A 24,708-nucleotide genomic window follows, 5' to 3' on the forward strand; every position below is an offset into this window, starting at 1 on the left:
TTCTCGCGCAACCCCAAATTCGGTAGCTGTCAGTCCGCTAATAAAATTTCTCGACTTCCAGGATAAGCGCTCCGTGGTTCCTCGTTCATGTTTACAATAAATTATTTCAATTCGTTTTTCGCGCAACCCCAAATTCGGTAGCTGTCAGTCCGCTAATAAAATTTCTCGACTTCCAGGATAAGCGCTCCGTGGTTCCTCGTTCATGTTTACAATAAATTATTTCAATTCGTTTTTCGCGCAACCCCAAATTCGGTAGCTGTCAGTCCGCTAATAAAATTTCTCGACTTCCAGGATAAGCGCTCCGTGGTTCCTGGTTCACGTTTACAATAAATTATTTCAATTCGTTTTTCGCGCAACCCCAATTTCGGTAGCTGTCAGTCCGCTAATAAAATTTCTCGACTTCCAGGATGAGCGCTCCGTGGTTCCTGGTTCACGTTTACAATAAATTATTTCAATTCGTTTCTCGCGCAACCCCAAATTCGGTAGCTGTCAGTCCGCTAATAAAATTTCTCGACTTCCAGGATAAGCGCTCCGTGGTTCCTCGTTCATGTTTACAATAAATTATTTCAATTCGTTTTTCGCGCAACCCCAAATTCGGTAGCTGTCAGTCCGCTAATAAAATTTCTCGACTTCCAGGATAAGCGCTCCGTGGTTCCTGGTTCACGTTTACAATAAATTATTTCAATTCGTTTTTCGCGCAACCCCAATTTCGGTAGCTGTCAGTCCGCTAATAAAATTTCTCGACTTCCAGGATAAGCGCTCCGTGGTTCCTGGTTCACGTTTACAATGAATTATTTCAATTCGTTTTTCGCGCAAGCCCAAATTCGGTAGCTGTCAGTACGCTAATAAAATTTCTATAACTTTATATTCTTATCATAATCTTTTTGGTCAAATATGTCGATGAAAAAATTATATTTAACCTTACACATTATTTTTGATTTGTTCTCATGCTGAAAATATTTATTAGTATTCGAGGTATAACTCGAGGTGGTTGGCGGTGGACGAGGAGGAGGACAAGGAGGACGAGGATTTGTGCTCGGTGAGTAAAACACTCTTATAATATTTCATGGCAATTGTAATTATATTTCATCTGAAATATTACAAACTTGTCACGTTTACAATAAATTATTTCAATTCATTTTCCGTGCAAGCACATATTCAGTAGCTATGAATAATCTTATACAATTTATTATATTATTAATTGATTAATTAATATTCTTATAATATTTAATGGCAATTGTAATTATATTTCATCTGAAATATTACAAACTTGTCACGTTTACAATAAATTATTTCAATTCATTTTTCGTGCAAGCACATATTCAGTAGCTATGAATAATCTTGTACAATTTATTATATTAATCATTAATTGATTAATTACATTAATCCTTACACAATATTTATAATGTGTTCCTATACTTAAAATATTCATTACTATTCCAGGTATTACCCGAGGTGGTCGGAGGTGGACGAGGAGGAGGACGAGCTGGACGAGGAGGAGGACCAGGTGGACGAGGAGGAGGCGGGGTGGGTCGTGGGAGAGGACCTCCCCTCTCCTCAGAGGAGGGGAGGGGGAGGGGCAGGGAAGGGGGAGAGGTGGGCGGGGAGGGGGAGGGGGAGGGGGGAGGGGGGGAGGGGGAGGGGAAGGGGAGGGGAGGGGAGGGGGAGGGGAGGGGGAGGGGGAGGGGAGGGGGAGGGGGAGGGGAGGGGGAGGGGGGAGGCGGAGGGTGGGAGGGAGGGAGGGCGCGAGGGCGGGAGGGAGAAAGAGAGGAGGACGGATGTCGATTTGAGCCCATTAGAGTTGATAGAGTCGAACAACACCCCCCCCCCCCCGCCGTCCCTCCCGCCCTCCCTCCCGCCCTCCCGCCTTCCCTCCCTCCCTCCCTCCCTCCCTCCCTCCCGCCCTCCATCCCCCCCCCCCTCGCCCTCCCCCCCCCCCTCCCCCTGCCCATCCCCCTCGCCCTCCCCGCCACCCGCCCCTTCCCTTCCCTTCCCCCTCCCCGCCCACCTCTCCCCCTTCCCTGCCCCTCCCCCTCCCCTCCTCTGAGGAGAGGAGAGGTCCTCTCCCACGACCCACCCCGCCTCCTCCTCGTCCACCTCGTCCTCCTCCTCGTCCACCTGGTCCTCCTCCTCGTCCAGCTCGTCCTCCTCCTCGGCCACCTCCGACCACCTCGGGTAATACCTGGAATAGTAATGAATATTTTAAGTATAGGAACACATTATAAATATTGTGTAAGGATTAATGTAATTAATCAATTAATGATTAATATAATAAATTGTACAAGATTATTCATAGCTACTGAATATGTGCTTGCACGAAAAATGAATTGAAATAATTTATTGTAAACGTGACAAGTTTGTAATATTTCAGATGAAATATAATTACAATTGCCATTAAATATTATAAGAATATTAATTAATCAATTAATAATATAATAAATTGTATAAGATTATTCATAGCTACTGAATATGTGCTTGCACGAAAAATGAATTGAAATAATTTATTGTAAACGTGACAAGTTTGTAATATTTCAGATGAAATATAATTACAATTGCCATGAAATATTATAAAAGTGTTTTACTCACCGAGCACAAATCCTCGTCCTCCTTGTCCTCCTCCTCGTCCACCGCCAACCACCTCGAGTTATACCTCGAATACTAATAAATATTTTCAGCATGAGAACAAATCAAAAATAATGTGTAAGGTTAAATATAATTTTTTCATCGACATATTTGACCAAAAAGATTATGAGAAGAATATAAAGTTATAGAAATTTTATTAGCGTACTGACAGCTACCGAATTTGGGCTTGCGCGAAAAACGAATTGAAATAATTTATTGTAAACGTGAACTAGGAACCACGGAGCGCTTATCCTGGAAGTCGAGAAATTTTATTAGCGGACTGACAGCTACCGAATTTGGGGTTGCGCGAGAAACGAATTGAAATAATTTATTGTAAACGTGAACCAGGAACCACGGAGCGCTCATCCTGGAAGTCGAGAAATTTTATTAGCGGACTGACAGCTACTGAATTTCGGTTTGCGCGAAAAACGAATTGAAATAATTTATTGTAAACGTGAACCAGGAACCACGGAGCGCTTATCCTGGAAGTCGAGAAATTTTATTAGCGGACTGACAGCTACCGAAATTGGGGTTGCGCGAAAAACGAATTGAAATAATTTATTGTAAACGCGAACCAGGAACCACGGAGCGCTTATCCTGGAAGTCGAGAAATTTTATTAGCGTACTGACAGCTACCGAATTTGGGGTTGCGCGAAAAACGAATTGAAATAATTTATTGTAAACATGAACCAGGAACCACGGAGCGCTCATCCTGGAAGTCGAGAAATTTTATTAGCGGACTGACAGCTACTGAATTTCGGTTTGCGCGAAAAAAGAATTGAAATAATTTATTGTAAACGTGAACCAGGAACCACGGAGCGCTTATCCTGGAAGTCGAGAAATTTTATTAGCGGACTGACAGCTACCGAATTTGGGGTTGCGCGAAAAACGAATTGAAATAATTTATTGTAAACATGAACGAGGAACCACGGAGCGCTTATCCTGGAAGTCGAGAAATTTTATTAGCGGACTGACAGCTACCGAATTTGGGGTTGCGCGAGAAACGAATTGAAATAATTTATTGTAAACATGAACCAGGAACCACGGAGCGCTCATCCTGGAAGTCGAGAAATTTTATCAGCGGACTGACAGCTACTGAATTTCGGTTTGCGCGAAAAACGAATTGAAATAATTTATTGTAAACGTGAACCAGGAACCACGGAGCGCTTATCCTGGAAGTCGAGAAATTTTATTAGCGGACTGACAGCTACCGAAATTGGGGTTGCGCGAAAAACGAATTGAAATAATTTATTGTAAGCGTGAACCAGGAACCACGGAGCGCTTATCCTGGAAGTCGAGAAATTTTATTAGCGGACTGACAGCTACCGAAATTGGGGTTGCGCGAAAAACGAATTGAAATAATTTATTGTAAACATGAACGAGGAACCACGGAGCGCTTATCCTGGAAGTCGAGAAATTTTATTAGCGGACTGACAGCTACCGAATTTGGGGTTGCGCGAAAAACGAATTGAAATAATTTATTGTAAACGTGAACCAGGAACCACGGAGCGCTTATCCTGGAAGTCGAGAAATTTTATTAGCGGACTGACAGCTACCGAATTTGGGGTTGCGCGAAAAACGAATTGAAATAATTTATTGTAAACGTGAACCAGGAACCACGGAGCGCTTATCCTGGAAGTCGAGAAATTTTATTAGCGGACTGACAGCTACCGAATTTGGGGTTGCGCGAGAAACGAATTGAAATAATTTATTGTAAACATGAACCAGGAACCACGGAGCGCTCATCCTGGAAGTCGAGAAATTTTATTAGCGGACTGACAGCTACCGAATTTGGGGTTGCGCGAGAAACGAATTGAAATAATTTATTGTAAACGTGAACCAGGAACCACGGAGCGCTTATCGTGGAAGTCGAGAAATTTTATTAGCGGACTGACAGCTACTGAATTTCGGCTTGCGCGAAAAACGAATTGAAATAATTTAATGTAGATCCGGGAGGTTGAGAACCCGGTACTCGAAATACGTAGCGGACCCGAAGCGCGGGATCCGGGAGGTTGAGAACCCGTACTCGAAATTTGCGGAGCGCGACTCTCATCCGTCCGCTCTACTGCGCGGTTGTTACCGGACTGAGGAACTCGGCTAGCCGATTTTAGATTGGTGACGTCACTTTTCAAACTTCCGAAAATTCAAACTTTGGTTTCGAACCGTAATACTAGGTATGATGATGTATGATGCATGATGTATGATGTATGATGTATGATGTATGGTAGATGATGTATGGTGTACGATGTATGATGATATGATATGATGTATAATGCTTTTAGTTTTCACGTTTCATACAAGAAATACACACCTCATCTCTCCTGCCGATTCCAGACTCAAGCGGCCAGGCCCTTCGATGGTCAGCCGTTGATTGAGGATAAATTCTTCACTGAACGGCTCGGCTAATAACGCTGCCGTTCTGCGACAGTTGGATGATGGAAAATTTCGCTCGTATCTTTCAAATGTGTGTTAAAATACACTCGAAATGTTAAGAAGCGTCGTTCTTTCTCTCCCTATCAACTTCCTAGGTCTTTAAATCACTACGTAGCGTTAAATACTGTCTCATATACGAAGCATCCGTTTCATCTCGTTCAAAATTACCGCATCCGTGATGTATTACAGTTGCTCTGAATTTTTTTCCATCCGAATACTTTTCGAAAAACAATTCTGCTCCTCCACCCAACGCAGATACTTCACTTGCGACCAGCTGAAACAACGTTTCGATTCTATGCCTATGAAAATTCAAGATCGAGAGAGCAAATGAAAAGTTGTTGGAATAATTATGAATACTAATGTCATGGAATACGTCGAGCGCGCGTCGAATAGAATCCCATTTCGAAATGAATAATTCTTCTCTTTTCATATCATAGCTAATCTGGTAATATAGGTAAATAGGATGGTTGGAGGTGTTCGGAAATGGTAGGAGGTGGTCGGCGCTGGCAGAAGGTGATTGGGGGTACTCGAAAGTGGCCATTGATGGTCGGCGGTGGCAGGGGGAGCTAGGAGGCGTTCGAAAATGGTAGGACATTTCAAAAGTCAAAGTCGACGATGATCCGGTGCATCAAGTTTGTCGTTACAGATTTTCTTTTCCCATGAGGCATAGAGTATTCAACAACGATAATGCAGTCCTTAAAATTCATCATTTATCTCTGACTGGAAAGCTAATTCGCAAGGCGTGGTATTCTATTCTATTTGCATTATTAGAAAAATACCCGTACTCTACATACACTGTTTCTAATCTTTTGCTACATTTGGTTTAATCCCCATGCTTCCACAGCACGATTAGTCGGAAATGTTTTTGATTATCCATAATAAAATGAAAGAAGTAACAAAGCTTAAATTTATTGTTAAAGCTCTAATGAATACATTAAACTGCGGTCGAATCGATTCATTTATTATTTGCACATGACCTCTGTATATTTGATAAATTATTCCTAAATACATTGAAACATATGTATTTATGATGAAATATCATGCAATGGGCTGTGTAAACTATAAACTACTATTTCTATCGAATAGCTGCTTTTATGTCAACAGGGCTTTGAGACTCAGTTCAGTTCGTCCTCCTCCTCGTCCACCTCCGACCACCTCCAACAATCGTCAACCACCTCGAACAACCACCGATAACCACCTCGGGTTGTACCTGGAATAGCAATAAATATTTTCAGTATCAGAACACATCAAAAATCTGACGTGAGGATTAATATTTGAAAAGTGCTTAATCGATTTGTCTCACAAAATTACGTCGGAATAGTGCATGAGAGAATTTATTCCAGCACTTTTCAAAATCGCGAAAAGTTTCGCCAAAAATACAAAGGGGTTATCCTTGCTGTTTTTTTGAGCGAAAAACTTTCAGTCTCCGATTCGATTTGTATGATCCTGTCCAGACCATTTGGATCCCCAGGAACTCGGAAAAGGTAGCGAAAATAGCGTGGTACCAACAGCAGAGACAGGACGAAGGAAAGAGCACCAGCTGGAAAATGGCAAAAACACAGGTTCTGGTTTTTTGGCTCTAACTTCTGATATGTTGCTTGCAGCGCATTGGGACTGCGCCCAATCGATTTCTCTCGCAAAATTACGTCGGAATAGTGCATGAAAGAATTCATTCCAGCACTTATAAAAATCACGGTAAATTTTATGTAAAACTTTAAAAGGGTTAGCTTCATCTTATTGTTGAAAAAAAACCTTCATGTCCTGAATTTGATTAGTATGACCCTTCCCTGACCAATTAGACGCTGTTTTCTCTTTTCAGTGTTCGATCTGTATTTTTTGTGATTTTAGACTACGCGCAACCAATTTTTTGAGACCGTTACCCCGGTGTTTGGATTGAATGAACCAAGCCTAGCATTTTTTGTTTGACGAAAATTCATCGATGAGGTACAAGAGGAATCTGTTCTCTCCTTGAAAATAAAGCCGCAAGGGCCTCCATGTGTGGTAAACGAAAAAGATCATCTTGATGCTGAACAAAATTGTTGTTCCAGAGACCCTGATATTATTCCACTCATTGGGATACAGGAAGTCCATAACGTGTTTAGTTCAAATGTAGGTAATTGGTGCTCATTATAAAAAACTCGGCCAGGAATGGTTCTCAAATTACATGTATTAAAATATTACAAGCTTCTTATGTTCTAGAAATACAATATCTGAAAATTGGGGTATAAAATTATTATTACCATTAGTTAATGCAATAATATATATTTGTCGTTTTTCCTTGAATACTTCTTTCGTGTCATTATCCAATGTTCAATTTTGCTATCTATAATACTATATCCAATTACCCCTATCAAGGTATCTTAGTTACCAAATCACATATATTCACTTGAAACTTGTGCTTATAACGTTGTTGATGTTACAGCATTGAGTCCATGGATCAAAACTGTTGGTGGCAAGTTCGCCGTCAATGAAGACAGTGAATGAAGGTAACGCGAGTAAATTTCTTGCTCGTCTCTGGTGCTGGAGTCAGGTGGTGGCGGAAGGTAAATGAAAACTACAGCCGTGTTTGCTGAATTTTGGCGTATCAGCTCGTTAACACTGGAAAGCGATTAAATTTTGGTACTAACATTTCTGTATTATGAACAGAAGTTGCAATGATTGTTTAAAATAATAAAACAAATAATAAATAATCAACACTTTACAGAAAATATCATTACGCTATTGTATTATGATTCGTTTTGCTATAGTTCGAACCTGGATAAATAAGATTCGGGTATATTGTTGGCGGTGCCTTCCCTTTGATCCATGGTAGATGGATAGTCGCTGTCGGATGATTGAAATCCTGTTGAACCGTTGCTCTGCAACTTGTTAAGTAGCCTTGACCATTCCAAAACTTGGTTTATAGATGCTGAAATACGTAGCATGTTCAAAAGTTCTCTTAATTTATGCTCGTTCAGTGACTTTGGAAAGTCGTTAGACGTTGATCCAAATGATTCAGCCATGTTCAAAATCGAATCAGACTGCATTGTTTCACAGTGAAACACTCTGAGGTGCAAGTTTTTCCACACAGGCACCATGTTGATTATGCAGGCCAGCTGCAGCATGAACAAAGACGACGTGTCGAAAGGATCTTGGTCGGATGGTCGCAAGAAGTTCACTGGCCAGACATCGATGTATTTCAAATTCGAATTTCTGTATGAAGGTAAAATAATTGTAAACGCTGATCGACATATGCCAGATAATAAAACAAATTTCACAGTGCAAATGCCCTATGCCTACTTACTTGTTAATGCTTGATTTGTCTAGCAAATGGAAGCTTCTGCAGAGACATAAGTTTTTCTTCATTTTGAGAACATCGAGACACATTTTAACATATTGTACTTGATCAACAGTTCTCTCGGTGCCTGTGTCTCTAAGTGGAAATACTTTAACGGTAGTCGAAGCGACAGAGCTGTCAAACATGGATGTGGCATATTGTGAGTTTTGAAAAAAATCCTGGGGCTCTTCCTGGTCGTAAAATCCGAGTATAATTGTGTTCGGTTTCATGGCTCCCATACCTGAGAGGCGGATAAGCTGATGCAATCCTTCACGAACACTCGGCGCAATGGTCAATTCTATAAATGCCTTAACTTTCATGTGATCGACTAAGCTCAACCAGTGCGGGTATTCTTCTATCGTCGGGTCGGTCCTCTGTGCCAAGAATTGTCCAACTTTAACATGCCCAATTACATATAAGCCTCCCTTTTTCAAATCGTTTACAAAATCGATCAGCGGACAGGCCGACCTTGGCGAGGCGATCATCAAGAGCATTTGAGGACGCCAAAACTTGACGTGATCCTTGCGCGAGTCTAACATCAACAAGTACTTTCTCACTTGGTGAAATATGAGAGCCTGCGATATGCTGCCCCACGGTGCGTTTTTACTGGGAGAGAACAGGTGCAGTACTATGACTAAAATTAAACAGAGTATTATGCTGCTTGATGCATAGATGCTATTTATCACAAACATCATTATCAACGTTCCCAAGAGTCCTATGGTAGCGGTATACCAGGTAAAATAGTTGAAAGTTGGTCTGAAAGCGAAATATAGGGATTGAAAGTAAAATTCAGCTAAGCAAGAAAAATAGAAAAGAACATTTCATCAGATTTTACCTAAAGTTTGGAGCACTGGCCAACTCAAGGCCCAAGCACGCCAAGTTAGTTGCCAAATAGCTAAGTAAGAAGAGGACTGAATTAATCTGGGCAATTGTATTCAGCGATCCAACGAGTAGAATAATCTGGACCAAAATCCAGGAGGTGAGAACCGCGCTAATCGGATTACCGCGCCACGTCCCTTGCAAAATATAATTCAATCCCGAACCTGGAAAGAGTTTTTAAATTGGTGAATGAGGTATTCTTTCTTCAACAATGTGAATATAATCTTATATCTCACCAAAAACATTGTCCTTTGCCAGTGCTTCCAGCACTCTACTCGAACCAATCAAGTTACTCAGTCCAGCGCTGAATGTGGCGGTTAAAATACCGATGGCTACAAACGGTGGCCAAACATTGATGGGCATCAGGTAAATAAAATTGTTTTGTAACAAAAATCTACTACTCGTCGCGGCAGTAAGTATTGACAGCAAGATGTAGCATATAAACGTGAACAACACTGCAGATAAGGTTCCCCTTGGTATATTTTTCGCCGGATTTTTGAGTTCACCTTTAAGACAGGTAATCTGGTATTAGAAGTATTTTTAATGTCAAAAAATAATACATTTTTCACTTGGCATTCAATAATTTTGTTCTTATTGTACATAATCATAACGTCTAAAACTATTTTATTACCACTCATGTTCGCTCCAGCCATTATTCCCGTTACTCCACTAAATAACACACCAAAAACACTAGCAAAGTCAACGACTTTACCATTACTGGTGTAATCAGCTGTGTAATTGGTATAGAGATTTTCTATCAAGGTGGTAGAAAGCAGACCTGTGTATATTCCACTTACGTGATATGTAGCATTTTGAACCAGGGCATTTGCAGCTGGTATTGGCACCTGAAAACCGGAGAAATCAATCACTGTGTAATGATGAAATATAATTAATGACAGAAACCAAAATAAATTTTTTTTCTCAGATAGAATTTAGAAAACAAAATCTATTCCATAGAAATGTTTTACTAAACTTTGTGCAATTAAGGAATATCAAGCAATACATCAAAAAACTAATCAGCATTCAAAGCAAGCCTGTTTGAAATATTTACATTGTCAATCAATTGCATGCAGTATATGGAAAAAAAAATTAATGAATATAATAAATCCAATTCTATGCTCTATATTATACTGACGAATAAATAATGAAATTATATTTTTCTAATTAAATCGATAGTCTGACACATTCAACTTCTTTTTCCTCTCAGCCAAACTACTGATATTAAACTAAAATTAAATGAGCTATATCAATGTAAATTATTTGGGTCATCCCACATTTTGTTCTACAGTTCTTGTTGGCATACATGACAAATGTCAGGATGGCCATTGACTCATGCACTGAGGGAGTAGATATCAATCTCTGATACCAAGATCACAGTTGTAGCGCCATCAAATTTACTCGTATATTTTTGAGCCATGATTGAGATGAAGCGTCATTTGAACGACAACTCACCTTTTACATTGAACTCGTATGTCTGTAAGAGCTTGTCGAATCTCAGGTTTATTGTAGCCTTTTTCCATGTCGGAATTTATGACCATAATACATGCAGTCTCCAATGCTATTCCCAACGCGAACTGTGAACGAAATAGAAAACATTGTACGCTACGCCAATGTTTTCCTAGATTGTGGAACTGTATGTTTCTTTTAAATTTGAATTTTATAAATAACGTTTTTAGTTCACAACAATCTCCCTATGTCGATACCCAGTGATTTACAGTTAATAAATAACAACTGACAATATTGCTTGCTTATTTTTTGAGCTAAGCTGATCATTGATTACATAAGAAACATGGATTATCCAAGACTGTAAACAATATAGGATGGCAATAAAGAGTATGTAAAGCACGAAGAAGCTTGTGGATCAGCAGGCTTGCTTTAAAGCGTGTCAAAAAATTGGAAACAGATTTAATGAAATGAATATTCCAATGGGAAAAACAAACTTGTAACATATTGCTAAATCAATTGAAAAATGTACCTCAATGTGATCTTGTGCGAAGAAACTGATGAATACACTGCCCAGACAAATGCAGACAATGGCCAATATGACCGCACTTGTTTTCGCAAACATAGTTGCACCGATCAAACAAACAAATAAGTTTGCAGTATTCACGACAGAACAATAGAGAAATCTCCACCACCTGCCATCTGGCAAAATAGGATTCTGGCTAATCAGGTAACCCGAGGGTCCAAAATTTTCCACCAAACCTTCGGCGAACCCAGATATACAAAGTGCGCTGGAAACAATGTTTGCCATGAAAAACAGCGTCCCGATTGAACCCCCAAACTCCGGACCCAGTGTTCTGCTGATCATGACTGATCAAGAGAATTGGAAAAGTAATGGCTGGTAAATTGTATTTCACTAACATTGATCGGCAATGCTTTGATCTTGAAGACATAAATTATTCTACAAGCAAGGATACAATACGCTCCGCCTCCCTCGACGGCGCCATTTGTTGAAATTGCACAAACAGAGGCGACTGTGAAGACTAAAATTCCATACGCAATGACAAATTGAGTAAGCGTAACGAGTAGACCAGCATTTCCAACAATGTACCCTGAAAATTAAAGGAAAACAATTGAAACCAGATAGCTGCATTTGGAAATCATTTGACAAGTATGTCGATATTACGTGGAAAATTTTACCTATTCGGATAAATACCAAGGCACTGAACATGGAGAGGGTGACAGGGCTAAAAACACCGGCAAAGGTACCCAGGGTCCGACCTGGCTGCGGACCCAATGTTCCAAACTCCACGTACCCATCGCTCATAGTTTGAGATGATCTTCCAAAACTGAAAAGTCCACCGAGTCTCTGGAAAATTCCTCTACCCCTAATAAGGGGAAGTTTCTCATTTTTCCCATGAATATTTATCGATTCTGAGTTTGTTGACCCTATTTCCGGAGCCAGCATCTTTCATATGCTTGCCTTCAGCAAAAAACATTTCCATCATTCGTTTATTGCTTGTATACCACAAAGAGTTACAACATACAAATGTGAGCTAATCTGTCAGATATTTGAACAAAGAACAATAAACAAACTATAACATACCTGAGGAATCAAAATAATCGTTAATCGTACGTAAATTCTAAAGATTTTCTTTTGTTCTTTTCGTAGGATAAAACGAATGCATCAGTCAAGATTCAAGTTTCGTAATTGCCATCGAGAAACGGTCGTAATTGTGTTTAGAATTTATACTGTTATACCGCCCTATACCAATCCTCGAGATAACATGGGAATTCAACTGATCGCGGATGGGTGGTAACAAAGTACATAAAAGAATGAAACACTCTTCTTAAATATCATCAAAATAAAATATGTATCGTATAACAGATTTATCTATTCACACATGGAAAACTGCTCAATTAAATACGGATACTTTTTTCATAAGGCTGACATTTGACACATCGGCAAATCGCCAAAGCAGAAACGTGACAACCAACAAACTGGTCACAGTTTCCTAGGTACTGCCACGGTTTTGCCATGTACCGTTGACTTTACTTTCCACACGTATGACTCATTAAGAGAATGGTATAGTCAGTTTTTACCGACAGCGTTGAATGTTACTTGTTTTGACGATCATCAACGCCGTTGACTGAAGAATATAAAGACATTTGCCTTACTGGACTTTGGTGTGACAACCGAAAATCGTTATGCGCTTGCGCTCCCTGAGATGTTCCAACGGTAGAGTTGAGAACTTATTGCAGAACATCTGAGAGTTACCGATTTCGACGTGATGCTGGCTGTATTCACCTTCAGAGTAACACGATCTTCGCAATGGTAAACCGGGTGAATCCAAGCCAGTACTTAGCCTGTGTGTACTAACCGTCTTGTCGGCGATACAAGGAATTAATAATGAGAATAAATTTCTTCCAAAATTCGTTGCAAAACAGTGATATCATTAAAGTATAGGTACCCGAAAAAAGACTATATACATAGATCATCAATAATAATAAATCAGATGTGATAATGATGCAGAGACCAAAAAGTATATATGTATATGCGATCCATGTACGATATTAATATATACGATCCATTTACGATTAATACGTGATGCATACTGTAAATTGTATACTTTTCCAGGAGACAAACTAGATTATATACAATAATACGGCTATGATATGAAAATAAAAAATTTATTCATTTCGAAATGTGATTTATACGATCGTATACGGAGCATCCATTTCATCTCGATCAAAATTAGCGCATCCGTCATGTATTACAGTTACTCTGAATTTTTTTCGATACGAACACTTTTCGAAAAACAATTCTGCTTCTCTACCCAACGTAGATACTTTACTTGTGACTAACCAAAACAGCGTTTCGATTCTATGCCTACAAAAATTCAAGATCGTGAGAGCAAATGAAAAGTTGTGGGAATAATTAAGAATATTCATGATATGGAATACATCGAGCGCGTGTCGAATAAAATATAATTACGGGTCGGAGGTGGTAGGAGGTGTTCGGAGGTGTTCGGAGGTGGTTGGAGGTGTTTGGAATTGGTAGGAGGTGTTTGGAGGTAGTTGGAGATGATCGGAGGTAGTCGAGGAGGACAAGGACGATGAGGAGATTGAGGGGGACGACGTGGACGAAGGTGGTCGGAGGTACTTGGCGGTGTTTGGAGGTGCTCGGAGGTGGTAGGACAAGTAGTCTTACGTACTCACTTTGTACAGACCACGGTCTTACATACAGGTCTGACAAAATCAGGATGCAAGAAGATAATAAGTGACATTTTCCTCGATCGGTAAGGACCGATTATAGTAGTACGACACACTGAACTACAGATTTCCTTCTTTACTAACCGGTAAACCACAGGTATTGACAGGTATTTCTTTGTATTTATATTCACTCGTAAATCGTAAAACGAATGAATACGTATTAAAAACATGACGTATTTTTTTATTTATTGATTTTCAATAATTTTAAGCTTCATCTGCCCCTAAGATGAAAGGTAGTTATATTAACCGACATAATTTATTCCTGATTGATGATCACCGCAAGGAACAGAAACTGATATTTCCTGATGCAAGTTCCAAAGTACAAGTTGCATACCTATGAAATTTGAAAGCAGCAAACCTGATTGACGTACCGGGAAAAATTGTATATATGTACATTTATTCACTACATGTCGGCGGTACTCCATTTATACGCTTCTTCCTGTACTGCCTTCCTCGCGTTCTGTGCATCGAACCACTTCTTCTCATAACCGTTACTCCGATCTACACCATCCCAACGATATCCTGGTTGAATGCCAAAACGGTTGGGCATAAAGGGTCCTTGGTATTTGGGTTTTTCTGAAATTTCATATTAAAAACTTGTGTTTGGACTGCGATCTAAAATACAATTGCATTTGGCACAGTTATGAAGTTTTTATTTCAATACCTGGCTCCTGTTTTCCTTCTTTTATCTGCTTCCGTTTTATGTATGCTAGCATTGGATCCCCTTCTCTTTCCTGTGCTTTGAGTTCTCGCTCCAAATCCGCATCATCCGCGTACCTTGCCAGGGGTTTACTCATCTCGTACAAATCTCTGTCCAGCTTTTCTTTGTGGTCTTCAACTTGCTTCAAACTGTGAATAAGAATGTACGTATCAAATGAAAGTTCCAAAGTTACTTAGATAATGAATAATGGTCTCTTAACTTCGGTAATGTTGCAGTAAATATTTTACTTGGAAATAAAGGTCAGTAACAACACCAAAAAATTCAATCAATGCAATCGTCGAATCAGTATTTTGGATGTATTTATCATCAATGACAATTAGCTTTTCAAAACTGATTGGTTCCACAAAGGCACCCGGTCACAGAGGTACCTAAATTTTCATTCTCATCATCCCAGATCATACAAGATTGGAACAATCAATTGCTTGGTTGATAGAGCGATTAGATTATCTAGTATCGAATTTCATAACAAGAACCTTTCCTTGATTCATCATGTACTACGCAAGAATAATTATCCACCTGCCCTTCTTAACAAACATATACATAACAAATATAAGTCTATTGTATCTGTTCGTGATTCCAACAACAATAATGAAGTAGCCGTTGCACCTGTTAATCAAAAAAACTTTGCATCTATCCCATATGTTTCTGGTCTATTCGAGTCTTTAAGTATAATTTTCTCAAAATATAATATTCAATTTGTCAGAAAAAATGCACACGATTTATCATCTGTGTTTGACTCTGGCAAAGATCTGCTACCCTTGGATAAGCGTTCTTGCGTCGTTTATAAAATTCCTTATAACCATGTAATTTGTCATACGTAGGACAAACAAGTAGGCAGTTACATACAAGAATTAGTGAACATAAACGAAACATCCATGAGCATGATGATAATTACACAGGTCTGACTGGACACTCGATTGAATTTAATCATGCCTTCAATTGTACTGAACCTAGTATTTTAGATGTTGAGCCCTTTTATTACAAAAGGTTAACAACAACGTGCAACATTGTTGCACATCCTAACGCGGTCAATCTAAGACAAGATATTGAACATCTCAGCGCTATTTACACTTCTGTAATACATCAACCATAACCACTAATTACCGACTGAGCTTGCTCTTGATCTCATCTTCTTATGATATTTTTATATTTATTGAACTCGTTGTCTCATTGTCTATGCTTCTTACTACTGACTGATTTAGTTCTATTTCCACTGCACGCTGGAGGATCTACATGTTTTAAAATAGATCTTTGTTCAAAAATTTCGTTTGTGTGTTTAATTTGATTTTATTAACCAAGATGAATGCTTGGGAGTTTCGTATCGCAGTTTTTTAATCTAACACTGGTTTTTTATTGTACTTTGTTTTTAAATATTGACTTCTTCGTGTTGTTCTTGAAAATTGAAATATTCCACGTTATTACTAGGTAATTTCTTTTCAATTATATCGGCAGAAGTTGCCTTGTTAATCTCATAAGTCTCGTTAGATATTAATTTTAAGTAATTCACCTGTGTTACATATTTTTCTTTCTCGTGATAGAGGGTTCTGTAAATATATAATCGTTCTGAGGGAGGCTCCCACCTGGACCGAAACAATTTTTTGGTGTTGTTACTGACCTTCATTTCCAAGGAAAATATTTACTTTTTACTTAGATAATGTACAAACTTTTGAACGCAAATCTTTGCTTGATCAACAATAATACGTAGCCTGTAGCCCGTAGCCCGGTAAATATGATGTGATTGTAATATTAATCTTTTAACAGCGGAGAAATGTAAGTTGAAATCAACCTTTTATTAAACGTGAAATTTATAAATAAGTTCTATCAATTTCTTACGTGGAGTCCCTAACCTGACTGCTGGTCCATATATCGATAACTCGACCAGCCCTGTTATAAAGAGGTTAACATATCCATAGAACAACATACCCTCTTCCCCACTGAGCATATTTATCCTCCAATTCTTTCCGCTTTTCATCCTTCTGTTCTTTGTCGCGTCTTTCTGCCGCGAAGTCTCGTCTTCTACCAGTTTTACGATCGCGGAAAATTGGAGCCTGCCCAAAACCAGTTGTCTCTTCACTCATCTGAAAGCAAAAATTGGTACCTTTGTCACATGATAAAGATCTTGAATCATTCTAATATAGATTTATTAAATTATCAAATAAGAAAAGCAATTTGCAATGCAATAGATAAATCATTTCAAAGAAATAGGCACCTCTTGATAATTTTTAGAAGTTTTTTGTAATGGTTTGGATTCTGAATCCAAATCTTCATGATTCATCCGAGTCTCCCTAGGTGGACTCAAATCAGGTGCAGAGTCATCTTCATCCTTTCTGGAATGCTTATTTGTTCCTCCCTTTTTGCCATTTCGTCGTCTATCCTGAGGTGATATTGACCGAACTTTATCACCTTCCTTTCTTCTCCTGCTGTTCAATTTTGTTCTATCTTTTCTCGATTGTCGATTACTTCTCTCATGTTCGGATGAATTACTCCTATTACTATGTTTCCCTGATTTGTACTCATCTTTTCCTCTAGAACGTAAAGATTCAAAATGTACAGAAGGAGATGCTTTAGAAGTTCTATTGTAATGCTTGTCGTGCCGAGAACTTGTCAATGAATTTTCACGTTGTTTCGAATGTTTAGTACAATCAATTCTTTCAGCCTTTGAATTTCTGGGTGGGCTAAGATCAGAGTCCGAGTCTTTTCTAATCCTCCGAGGCAGGCTTAAGTCATTATCCTCAAAATTCAAAGAGATAGCACTGTGTCGTTTCTTGAATGATTTTCTGCAAATCGATTCATCCAAATCAGAGTTCTTCCGGAATATTCGAGGTTGGCTGCATTTGCTGTCCTCGGAGTTGCAAGGATTTTCAACCCGCCGTTTCTTCTTCGAAGATTTCTTGCACCTAGTTTCATCTGAACCAGAATCCTTTCTGGGCCTGCTAGGTGGACTAGTGTCGTTGTTTTCAGAATCTGAGGAATTGCTTGCAGGGCTGGAAACTGCTCGGCTTTGTTTGTTTTTAAAAGATTTCCTACGTCGAGTGAACTTTTCCAAGTCATTGTTTTTTTTTACTCTCCGAGGTGGACTGAAGTCACTGTCCTCTGAAGCAGGTGGCTTTTCAATCGAACTAGAAACAGAATGTTGACGCAGTTTCTTTGACGATAGTGTCTTACGACTAGATTCTTTCTGGTCGGAATCATTCCTTTGCCTATGAGGTGGACTGCCTTTACCATCATCAGATAGAGAACGATTTCTGGAATTAGGAGCAGGTATTCTGCTTGACTGGCTCATCGCCTCAGATATTCTCTCGTTTCTGTCAATGCTGGTTACAGTTATGTCTCCATCAATATCGTCTGTTATAATTTTCCACCTTTTCTTGTCGGAAAAATCCACTGGACCGCGTTCGTCGACAATACCAGCGATTTGTGGTCCGTCTTCCGTGTTGTTGTAAATGTCGAATTCCCCATCTTCTATTGCTCTCATATTTTTAAGATCAATGTCATCGTCAATAATTTTAACACTGGAGGAAATAAAGCAAAATTAATGGATATTATTGCGCTGCAGATTTTAAAATCGTGGGAATTATATTCCAGGGTCATTGCGATCTAACCTAATAAAAATCGTATTATTGCTCGATCAAACAGTCGTACAAGATAACACTTACGTTTTGGACCCGATTTTGGGTTTCTTTTTTTTAATCTTTTTTTTGTCCTTGTCGGATGACAGGTATTTCTTCAAATACTCTTTCTGACTTATCATTTTCTTATCCAACGTTGTGTGCGCATAACCTTACAGTTTGTTTTCATCTATACTTATTCATACCTAGGTTCATACCACGGTCTTATAGACAGGTCTGGGTACTCCGGCTGTAAAACCGTGCTCGAAAATGAAGCCGATGTTGTGAATTTTCGCCGCTAGCACTAGTGAGGGAGCGGCCTACTTAGTACACATCGTACGAGTCGCCTTCCGCATGCGTTTGCCGGAGCTCACGCATATTAGCTTTCCCTCCATACTGGGCACTCATATCCCTTTGCCAGCCCCCTGACACACGCTGCAAAAGTGGTTCGCAAAATGTCCCTTGATTCTGCCGCCAACCTCCACCACTAGTGGCGCTAGTAGTTGTCTGACAAGTTGCGTGCGGTCAGCGAGCGTGTCAGAAGTCTACTAGCGCCACTTAGAGGAACTAAAAAACGGGGACAAAACGCGTACAATTTTTTAGTATACGAGCAGTGGTGTCAGGGGGTTGCCCTTTTCCATAGCACGCGGTGTAACCGCACTGCGTAACCGAATTGGAAGTGCTGCAATGAACGCTCGCCGTAGTTACGCAGCGTTGCTTGCGCGTGTCTTTGAGAAAGGTAGAAAATGAGGATTCTGTCTTTCTGAAATACACGACTAATCTTTTCAAAATCATTTATAGAATACCACTTTGTGTCACTAAATCTTAATTTTGTCGTCTCTGTTTTATATTTATTATAATGTAAATAAAATTTGTTTTTTACAGCCAAGTTGAAAGTTGAATTAACCCATAACACCTAACTTACTCAAATTGCACTATCATGAAAAATTTCGAGTACAAAATGACCGCGTCATATCAGGTGACTTTTGTGCTGATCCTGTGAATAAAGTTGAGCGTGTGTTCAACGATCAATAAAAATAAGGGACGAACTTCACACTGGAAAATTTTCTTTTTATAATACTAAATTATTCCAATGCCCGTGTTAGTATCCGCAATAATCATAAGTCGGATTTTATTATTAAATTAAATAGGATCTGTCGTCAACTTAAAGTAATAACGGTTACTATCACAGTTGCGGTGATAGTAGACAACGCCGATGATTAACAAACCTAGTAATACGATGATGACCAGCAACAATATTGAAATACCTGAAATAGAAACCAATAGAGTAAGAAATTAGAAATGAGAAAATGCAGTATGAATTGTCAATAAAAACTAAAGGGGGTACAGCCGTCACGGGAAAGGAACTTCTCAAACATTTTTGTAGTGAAATATTTCAAGTGGAATGTAAGTTAAAGTTAAATTGATATATGAATACTATTGGTGAATTAAAATCATGAAGAAATTGTTCATACGAAATTCAATATCTATGTTACAAATGTATATACATTGAATATTTCTCGAAATTATTTACAAAGATTAGGTGAAATCAATTGCATTTACATGTACTTGTTAATTCTTTACAGATAACTATGTAGACTCGTTTATTAACTTTTTCGCAATCATGGTCTGTTGAACTTTAAATAACTTTTAGTTAATTATTCAAAACACTAGAAAAAAATATAGTTGTGTCTTATGTTGCCGCAACAGTAATATAGGCAAGTCGTATGTTGAGTCCACTATAAGAAAGCTATAGTAACACTGTGCAGTGATATACTATTAACACGCAAGTCAGAGTATAAATAGGTATACTATCACTGCAATAATGGGAAGTCTGGCATTACGCTCAGCATGTGACGCTTTCATGGATGCACTCTCCATACAGAGAAGTACCGTAAGAAGTTGCTTCCAAAATTTCTTTAAACCTTATGAACGTTTTTAATCTCACATAAACTGAGGGTTTCTAACTAAACAAGATTTATCTTACCAAATATAGATGGCATGGTAATGTTGTGTGCGTATTGTTCCCAGCCTAGAAGACATTCTTTTGCCCAATCTTTTGGTATCATGTCGTTAGTTAATTCTACAAATTTCCCTAATGGACACGCGACCTCACAGCCTGGCAAAGTTAACAGCCTCGGTTCAGCGGACGTATTTTTGTACGAAATCTAGAATATAGGGTGAAGAATCTGAGGTTGTAATCATTCTAGAAAAAGTTTAACTTGCATGCAAAGCACAGTATACAGGACCTGAAGAATTGTTCATTATAATGACACCAGTAGAATGCATCCCTACCGTTACAATATACTGTTTCAGTGAGTTCACTCTCAATTCCACAAGAACAGTCGCCGTATACGGGGGACAGTGTGGCTCAAATAAATCTAATGTCATCAAAAAGTTTGCCACTGTTGTATCATGGGCGCTGTATATCCATATTTTTCTATTCGGGAATAGTGCATTTTTTGATTTGCTTACTAGGTGATCTACCATTTCACCTAATAATCGTCCTGTCAGGAATCAGTGATTTTTTTAATGAAACTTCAATTCTCAGGAATTTATTTTACACGATTAATATACTTTTCGCATGAATATTTCTACTTGCCTGACTTCAATCTTTGGAGTAGTTTATTGTGAGCTTCTACAGTAAAACTAAAATCTGCTAAAGGTTTTAATTTATCTGGATATACAGATTTTGTCCACTCGGGCAAGGTGCGGTTATACAGAACCTGGAGAAGAATAACATATCGGTTATTTAGCTGAATTATGATAACAGTCACTACATCCACATTTTAGAAATAATGGAATTATAATAGGAATATTGTTTCTTCATTAAGGGTCCAAAATTTGGATTGAAAATTTTTTGGATTTCAATCTGCCTGCATACGAATGTTTCTGCTACGGCTGATTAATATTTAGTAATTTCTTCATTCATTACGAATAAATATTTGTTCAAGAAAAAGATGTTCCAAGGGTTAAGGGGGTCCCATGGTCGATTTCGATGTTGACGTATATATCTCCAAATATGGAACTTCACGTACCTCAAATGTGAAAAAGGGCTTGACAGCCCCATCCTACATACAATTCTGAACAGAAACACTCAAACACATTTTCATTTCATGCAGAAATAACGAAATGGCATGAATTATACGAATTTACTATAACGATTTCATAGAATCCATGCCACTTCTTTATTTTTGCACGGATTGAAAATATGTTAGTGTTTTTATTCAGAATTGTACATAGAATGGGGCTGTTAAGCAGTTTTTCATGTTTGAGATACATGGACTTGGATATTTGGAGATACGTACATCAACATCGAAATCGACTAGGGCACCAACTTAAATGCTAGCAGAAAATCTAGTATTTAAAAGCAAAACAAATTTGCAGCCTTTTGTGCAACATGAGAAAAGTAAAATATTAGATGTTAAATAATTGTGATACATAATTTATCAATCATTTGCAATTGCGTATTATGACATTAACATGGTTATCAATTCACTGGTAAGATATCGAATTGCACAAGAATTGTCTCTAGAGATTATTTAATTCTTTTCTGTATACTCTGTTCATTTCTGTATCATCATTCAAGGCCAAGCTACGATTATGCCACAAGGCACAGATAGTGGACTCACAGGATGGTAATTGTACTATGACCGACAAACACATTAGTTTTTTTTTATTTCAGTGTACACGTTTTTGCAATGAAGAATACTGATTAGACTTTGTACAGAGTGATCGACACTCTTCTCTAACAGTAAACATGAAATCAATTTCCATTTATGTTACGTAGAATAATATTCTTATTATAACTCCTTTTCACTGTCAATCTTAACGTCATAAAAGATAAAATATCTTGATAAAATAGCATCATTGATTATTGATATGTGTAATGAAATGAATAAAATCCTCATTATTTTGATTCATTTTTGATTTTTTTTTTATCTGACAGCAAACTTTTTCTAATATTTGAAAAAAATTTTTGGCCCAGATATTACATTTCATGAACAACTTATGCTCGTGAAAATTAGCAAGAACTATTTAATTAAACGAAGCTCTAACTGTATTATAAAACTTGATTAATAAATCTACCAAAAGAAAAAAAAGACATAAGTAAATATTCCTGTCAAACTGGAGAATTGGTATTCAAGATATGCAATGATTAATTACCTCAATAAATAGCGTATTATATATGCCATTAACGTCACTGACAGATTGAACCATAGTACCAGCTTTTTTGCTCAAATAATTGTACAGTTCTTGGTTATCATGATCAATTTTCCTGATCTCGGGGGAGTTCATAACATTTTGCAACTCCATTTCATACTTTGGGCAGTATTTTTTGCTTGCCAGCAAGCTGTCCTCAAGTTCAGGTATAGTATGGACCGGTATAGGCATCCACTTAAGTTTGTCCCAAACTTGATCTCCTTCAGGTGGATAAAGACCAGCCAAATTAGCCTCTGCGGACATCAGCGTCCTGTCAATGTCTGTACTTTGTACATATACATCATAAGGAGTATAACATTCTGGCACTAAATGCGAATAACGTTCTCTAAACCAACGACCAAGCCTGAGATGCTGACTTTTTCCAACCTGAAATATTTAAACAATTTGTGTCTGACTTTAGTCGAATCGGTGGATTTGGATCTTTGAATGATATTTAAACCATTGCAGAATTAGGAAGCCTATACTGGATCAACGACTTCTGAAAGAAATAAGTACAAGTTTTCCAGTCGTTTCTCATGTAACCTGTTGTTTGTCTTTTGTACCGCTTTCATAATATTGACATATCAAAATTGACAAATCACACATACAGTTTCAAAACTTTTTGAGTTCACTAACTAAAGGCCATTTCTCATTGATACCGACTTCATGGTCAATCTCAGCCACTGACTTTTGAGTGTTTACTATCAAATGATAAGAACAGTAAAATCAATAAGATAGTCGAGATTGATAGCGTATTAATAGGCCGTTTACTTACATTGGTAAGTTGACCAAAAGGTACAGGCCATAAGGTTTCGTTACCCCAAGGATCAGTGGGATAAGGGTCGACAGGTGTCCGGTCTCCATGTCTGAAGAGCTGGAGAAAAGAAGTGCGATAGGATAGAAGTCGATACAAAAATTAGAAGCCAGATATTACAAAGGAATACTTACAATGTTTGCGAAGACTATGGTTCCTAGATCAACATTTTTGCTGTAGGCCGATGAGGCGCCGAAAACAATGCAAGTGGTCACCACCGCTACGACCGCTTCGACGGTTCGCATATTGCAACGAGTATTCGCGAACAAAAATGGAAATCCGGTATATTTTAAAATATGGTAAATTACATGTGTGCACCAGAGATACGAATCCGTCAAGCTGGAGAAATTTTCTGCGAGGTGATAAACTGCTCCCACCACTCACTTCCGCGGTTTTGCTAATAAACGGCAACACGTAAATTATTCTTACGCGATGATTACGATAGACTGGTATTCATATTTACGGGGATATTTCACCGTCACGTCGTCGAAGGAATGCAATATATACCACTTACGGATAGCTAAACAATATCGACGTCTCTAAATTATCTAATTGTTTATTGAAGTGTGTAAACACGGCGACCCAACCCTCGACCGTGTCACCATCATTGGGATAAGTTATTTTTAGCTACACGGATTTTGATACTAAACATGTGATACTTCTAATTCATCGATTAGATTGCTTACCATATTATCTAGCTGATGATTTCTAATTTTGTCGATACTTTGATGCCAAATAGAATTTTCTCTAATTGTTTTATCAGAGCTAACGCGACGGCATCTGTCTCGAACGAGAACGATGCCAACTCATGTTGTACCGAATAGCACCCAAGGTAAACTGAATATACTATTGCAAAAATGTAGGCCTACTTCACTTTCCCGAGGCGAGCAAAAACAATCCACGTAGTGGTAGAAACGCGACCACACTCTGCGATAATGCTTCTCCCCAGTTTTCAGGTAACGTAAGAACTGTCTAATTGCGATTTGCGCACCTCCTACGGAAAAAAGTGAAATTTTCGCTATAAAATGTAAACAAAGAAGGGCGGCAATCGTAACCTATAAACCTCCATGCATAAACACCGCTACAAGCATTTGAATTGAACGAAACCCGAGTAATTGTTATTCCAACCTCAACTGACATTAAAATCGATGAAAAGGCGGCCAAACGGTGAATCGTCAGATCATTAGTGGCGGCGGGGGGGGGGGGGGGGAGCGCAATACGGATTTGCATCGTTAAGAGGCGCTGAAATCGCACCTTCAAACCAAGTGCTGCTGGAGTGTTATCTCCTTTCTATTACTCCGTGGAATGATACTTAATTGAGTATAATCAATTATTTTTCAAACTTGCATGTTAAAAAATAACATTTTTTTTGTTGTCTTGATTTTTCCGTGAATTT

General features: G+C 38.6%; 3 protein-coding genes across 6 annotated transcripts; all 3 read right to left on the reverse strand.

Moving 5' to 3' along the window:
• Positions 1 to 7,204: 7,204 nt before the first annotated feature.
• On the reverse strand, positions 7,205 to 12,842 carry LOC124179800 (solute carrier family 12 member 9). 2 transcript variants are annotated; one of them, XM_046564562.1, is made up of 10 exons: positions 12,300 to 12,842; positions 11,894 to 12,176; positions 11,671 to 11,805; positions 11,226 to 11,563; positions 9,882 to 10,095; positions 9,487 to 9,756; positions 9,207 to 9,414; positions 8,339 to 9,127; positions 7,810 to 8,247; positions 7,205 to 7,653 (listed from the first exon to the last, which is right to left on the reverse strand). In XM_046564562.1, the coding sequence occupies exons 2-10, from the start codon at positions 12,159 to 12,161 to the stop codon at positions 7,455 to 7,457; spliced, it is 2,859 nt and encodes a 952-aa protein (XP_046420518.1). In that variant the 5' UTR covers positions 12,162 to 12,176; positions 12,300 to 12,842; the 3' UTR covers positions 7,205 to 7,454. The 2 variants fall into 2 exon arrangements, with proteins under 2 accessions (XP_046420518.1, XP_046420519.1); XM_046564563.1 differs by having other exon boundaries at positions 11,894 to 12,042; positions 12,300 to 12,841.
• Positions 12,843 to 14,131: 1,289 nt separating this feature from the next.
• Positions 14,132 to 18,822, reverse strand: LOC124179480 (BUD13 homolog). Its single transcript, XM_046563882.1, has 5 exons — positions 18,344 to 18,822; positions 16,897 to 18,199; positions 16,611 to 16,765; positions 14,631 to 14,815; positions 14,132 to 14,542 (listed from the first exon to the last, which is right to left on the reverse strand). The coding sequence occupies exons 1-5, from the start codon at positions 18,436 to 18,438 to the stop codon at positions 14,370 to 14,372; spliced, it is 1,911 nt and encodes a 636-aa protein (XP_046419838.1). The 5' UTR covers positions 18,439 to 18,822; the 3' UTR covers positions 14,132 to 14,369.
• A 260-nt stretch (positions 18,823 to 19,082) lies between these two features.
• Positions 19,083 to 24,439, reverse strand: LOC124179481 (prostatic acid phosphatase-like). 3 transcript variants are annotated; one of them, XM_046563885.1, is made up of 8 exons: positions 24,182 to 24,439; positions 23,447 to 23,709; positions 23,274 to 23,372; positions 22,463 to 22,885; positions 20,898 to 21,021; positions 20,591 to 20,802; positions 20,283 to 20,463; positions 19,083 to 19,563 (listed from the first exon to the last, which is right to left on the reverse strand). In XM_046563885.1, exons 2-8 carry the CDS (start codon positions 23,555 to 23,557, stop codon positions 19,439 to 19,441), a joined length of 1,275 nt encoding a protein of 424 aa, XP_046419841.1. In that variant the 5' UTR covers positions 23,558 to 23,709; positions 24,182 to 24,439; the 3' UTR covers positions 19,083 to 19,438. The 3 variants fall into 3 exon arrangements, with proteins under 3 accessions (XP_046419841.1, XP_046419839.1, XP_046419840.1); XM_046563883.1 differs by having other exon boundaries at positions 23,999 to 24,439; XM_046563884.1 differs by having other exon boundaries at positions 23,820 to 24,439.
• Between the last annotated feature and the right edge of the window lie 269 nt (positions 24,440 to 24,708).

The sequence above is a fragment of the Neodiprion fabricii genome, chromosome 4 (genome assembly GCF_021155785.1).
Source record: "Neodiprion fabricii isolate iyNeoFabr1 chromosome 4, iyNeoFabr1.1, whole genome shotgun sequence".
NCBI classification, from domain to species: Eukaryota; Metazoa; Arthropoda; class Insecta; order Hymenoptera; family Diprionidae; genus Neodiprion; species Neodiprion fabricii.